This window comes from Otolemur garnettii, unplaced genomic scaffold, assembly GCF_000181295.1.
Source record: "Otolemur garnettii isolate 467f Iridium unplaced genomic scaffold, OtoGar3 scaffold00008, whole genome shotgun sequence".
NCBI classification, from domain to species: Eukaryota; Metazoa; Chordata; class Mammalia; order Primates; family Galagidae; genus Otolemur; species Otolemur garnettii.
Genome location: NW_003852403.1, coordinates 15,229,926 through 15,231,440, shown reverse-complemented (window position 1 = coordinate 15,231,440; position 1,515 = coordinate 15,229,926). Strand labels below are relative to the sequence as shown.

Genomic DNA, 1,515 nt, shown 5'->3' with positions numbered 1-1,515 from the left:
GTCCCAGCTACTCCGAAGGCTGAGGCAAGAGAATTGCCTAAGCCCAGGAGTTGGAGGTTGCTGTGAGCTGTGACGCCGCAGCCCCCAATAAAGTGAGACTTTGTCTCAAAAAAAAAAAAAGTTCTCGCTGCTTAATTCCGAAGTTAAATAAAAATGCAGAGTCCCACTCTTCCTGGAGTGTGCCTGGTGGTTTAAAGTCTTCAGCTAGATGTATAAAGTTCAGTGTTTACTTTCCTTTTCGTCCCACACCGGGCTACTTTTTGCCAGGAGCTTTATTCAATACATATTCCCATTCATCCTCTCTACTCCCGCCCTTCCTCCACTAATTCAGAGTTCACTGCACCTGCCCTTCTCTTTCTGAATAAAGCTGTAAAGAGGTTAAAATAGAAGCGCCTTCAGTGACATGGTTTTCGAACACCTACGTTATTGCCAATAATCTATTTCTAGTGAGTGTAGGGGAGGAGTGGGGGATAGAGGATTAAGATAAATCCCTAGGTAGGTTCCCTCCACCTGCAAAGCAGAGATCGCAGAGCAGGCCAGCCTACGGCCTCTGTGTTCCTAAGGGAAGCTCTAGGTGCAGAACTTGGGGTAACGTCCCCACCCCCCCCACCCCCCCACCCGCCGTGGACGCCGATTCCTGAGCCTGGGTAAACATTTGACACTTTCTTACTCAAGCTTCCCTGATTGACGTCACCTGTTTGGAGGGGACTAAGCTTTCTGTTTCGTAAAGAGCATTCCCAGCATCAGCGCTGCGTGAAAATATGCATCCGGAGACGCAAGAGTGCTACCCGGACCCCTGAGGACAGGCCGAGCGCCTCCACTGAGGCTCCCGATCTGGGCCTCGGTTTCCCAATGGACACCAGGTGGACCTGACGCCTCTTAGCGCTGACAATCTGAGCTACAGAGGCGGAATTAAGGTCCTTAGGAAGTCATCGCCCCCGCCCCCTGTCCCTCCAAACTGGGCAATCCTCTTACTGGGATTATTTTACCTTCAGGAACCTTTCTAGGTGACTCAGTGATTTCCTTTTCCCGTCAGACCCTGCCCGAGCCAGACACCTGCAAAGCTAGCTTGGCCCAGGTTCGAGTCCTCCGGACTGGGTGAAAGGGAAAGATTTCCTTCTGGCAGAGAGAGATGGCCGGAGGGAGACCCACGCGGTCCCGCCCACAAGTGTGAAATGTGAGGGCCGGTCAGGCCCCGGAGACGGGCCCGAGGAGCCCGGCCAGCGCCGGGGACAAGGGGCTGAGCGCGGGCGGTGGCCACCCGCGGGAGGCGAGGCTGGGGAATGAATGGGCGGGCGAGCGGGGAGGGGCCGGGGGCCGCAGACACTCACTGAGGAAGACTCGGTACTCGAGGGTGAAGGGCGCGGCGCGCTCCTCGCAGCTGAAGGCGCTCATGATGCCGGAGACTATCTGCCGCTGCCGCTGCCGCCACAGAGCCACCTACCCGCACGCGGCGCCGACTGACAAGGAGAACTCTGCGCCTGCGCACTGCGAGGACCGACCCGGCCACCGGCC

The 1,515-nt window shown here is 56.8% G+C and overlaps 1 protein-coding gene across 1 annotated transcript in view; it reads right to left on the bottom strand.

Moving 5' to 3' along the window:
• Nucleotides 1-1,498, bottom strand: part of PPA1 (pyrophosphatase (inorganic) 1) — a 28,813-nt gene extending 27,315 nt beyond the window's left edge. Inside the window, exon 1 of the mRNA XM_012801400.2 lies at nucleotides 1,332-1,498. Within this exon, the coding sequence (XP_012656854.1) occupies nucleotides 1,332-1,395 (64 nt within the window). The 5' untranslated portion in view covers nucleotides 1,396-1,498. The remainder of the gene's footprint in view (nucleotides 1-1,331) is intronic.
• Nucleotides 1,499-1,515: the final 17 nt, after the last annotated feature.